At 62.9% G+C, this 1,201-nt stretch overlaps 1 protein-coding gene across 1 annotated transcript in view; it reads left to right on the top strand.

Annotated features, from left to right (window-relative positions):
- Window positions 1-1,201, top strand: part of LOC105305376 (chymotrypsinogen 2-like) — a 4,965-nt gene that overhangs the window by 1,786 nt on the left and 1,978 nt on the right. Inside the window, exons 2-5 of the mRNA XM_011379966.1 lie at window positions 440-543; window positions 644-723; window positions 829-907; window positions 1,137-1,200. Of these exons, the coding sequence (XP_011378268.1) occupies window positions 440-543; window positions 644-723; window positions 829-907; window positions 1,137-1,200 (327 nt within the window). The remainder of the gene's footprint in view (window positions 1-439; window positions 544-643; window positions 724-828; window positions 908-1,136; window position 1,201) is intronic.

The following is a 1,201-nucleotide window of genomic DNA, read 5'->3' as shown; positions in this document are numbered from 1 at the left end:
TCACACTCCCCTCGCTGGTGTCATGAGGTCCGGATTCCCCGTGCACTTGGCCTATCAGATTTTAATTCCGCACGCCCCTCACCCCACCAACCTGGCGGGTGAGCTTTGGCCTGTGACTTAGCATCCTTTGCTCCCCGGTTTACTGAGAAAAATAAGCAATGGAGCTTCAGCAATTGGTCTGAGAGGACTCAAGCCAGGCAGTCTGATTTCTGCTTTTTTGGGCAGGACGACCCTCTGCATCCTTGGAAGGGTGACGGGTCAGCAGGCTGCGTGGAGGGGAGATCCCTGAGCCGAAGGTTGGAGGGTGCCTGGAGGAGGTTCTGAGAGGAGCAGTGGGTGTGGCAGTGGGGTCCTGTGCTGGCCTGGGCGGGCTGAGGGGGAAATCGAGATTCCTGCAGATGCCTCCTGCCTCAGCCCTTCTTCCTGCCCGACTCCCCAGGCTGCGGGGTCCCCGCCATCCAACCCGTGCTGAGTGGCCTGTCCAGGATCGTCAATGGGGAGGACGCCATCCCCGGCTCCTGGCCCTGGCAGGTGTCCCTGCAGGTGAGGGGGGGATTCTGCACGAGTCGGGGACACACTGGGTGGTGAGCCCGCTGGGAGCTGCCGGTGTCCAGCCAGCACCAACCCTGCCATGTTCCCCCAGGACAGCACCGGCTTCCACTTCTGCGGGGGCTCCCTCATCAGCGAGGACTGGGTGGTGACCGCTGCCCACTGTGGGGTCAGGTGAGGGCCCGGGCAGGCTCAGGGCTCTGCTTCTAGCTCTAGTTTGGGGGGGCAAAGGGACCAGGGCATGTTCCAGGTCCTTAAAGCCCCACGTGCTTCCCATAGGACCTCCCACCTGGTCGTGGCTGGGGAGTTTGACCAGGGCTCGGATGAGGAGAATGTCCAGGTCCTGAAGATCGCCAAGGTATGTCCAGGCCCTGCCGCACTGGCCGGGGAAGCTCGGCCGAGGGGCTGGGACAGGGGCAGGAGGGAGGGGAGCCTGCAGACCCGGCACTGGGCCTCAGAATGCTCGCGGCCGGTCAGGGTCTCCTCGCCCTGAATGGGTCATCGGCAGAGGAGTTTCTCTCCTTGACAGCTGCGGGTCGCTGATTTATGCCAGGGCCTCACTTTGCAGTTCTGGCCTCGCCCCACAGGTTTTCAAGAACCCCAAGTTCAACATGCTCACCGTCCGCAACGACATCACCCTGCTGAAGCTGGC

Source organism: Pteropus vampyrus, unplaced genomic scaffold (genome assembly GCF_000151845.1).
Source record: "Pteropus vampyrus isolate Shadow unplaced genomic scaffold, Pvam_2.0 Scaffold379, whole genome shotgun sequence".
In the NCBI taxonomy this organism is placed as follows: Eukaryota; Metazoa; Chordata; class Mammalia; order Chiroptera; family Pteropodidae; genus Pteropus; species Pteropus vampyrus.
This window is presented reverse-complemented; position numbering and strand designations above follow the sequence as displayed.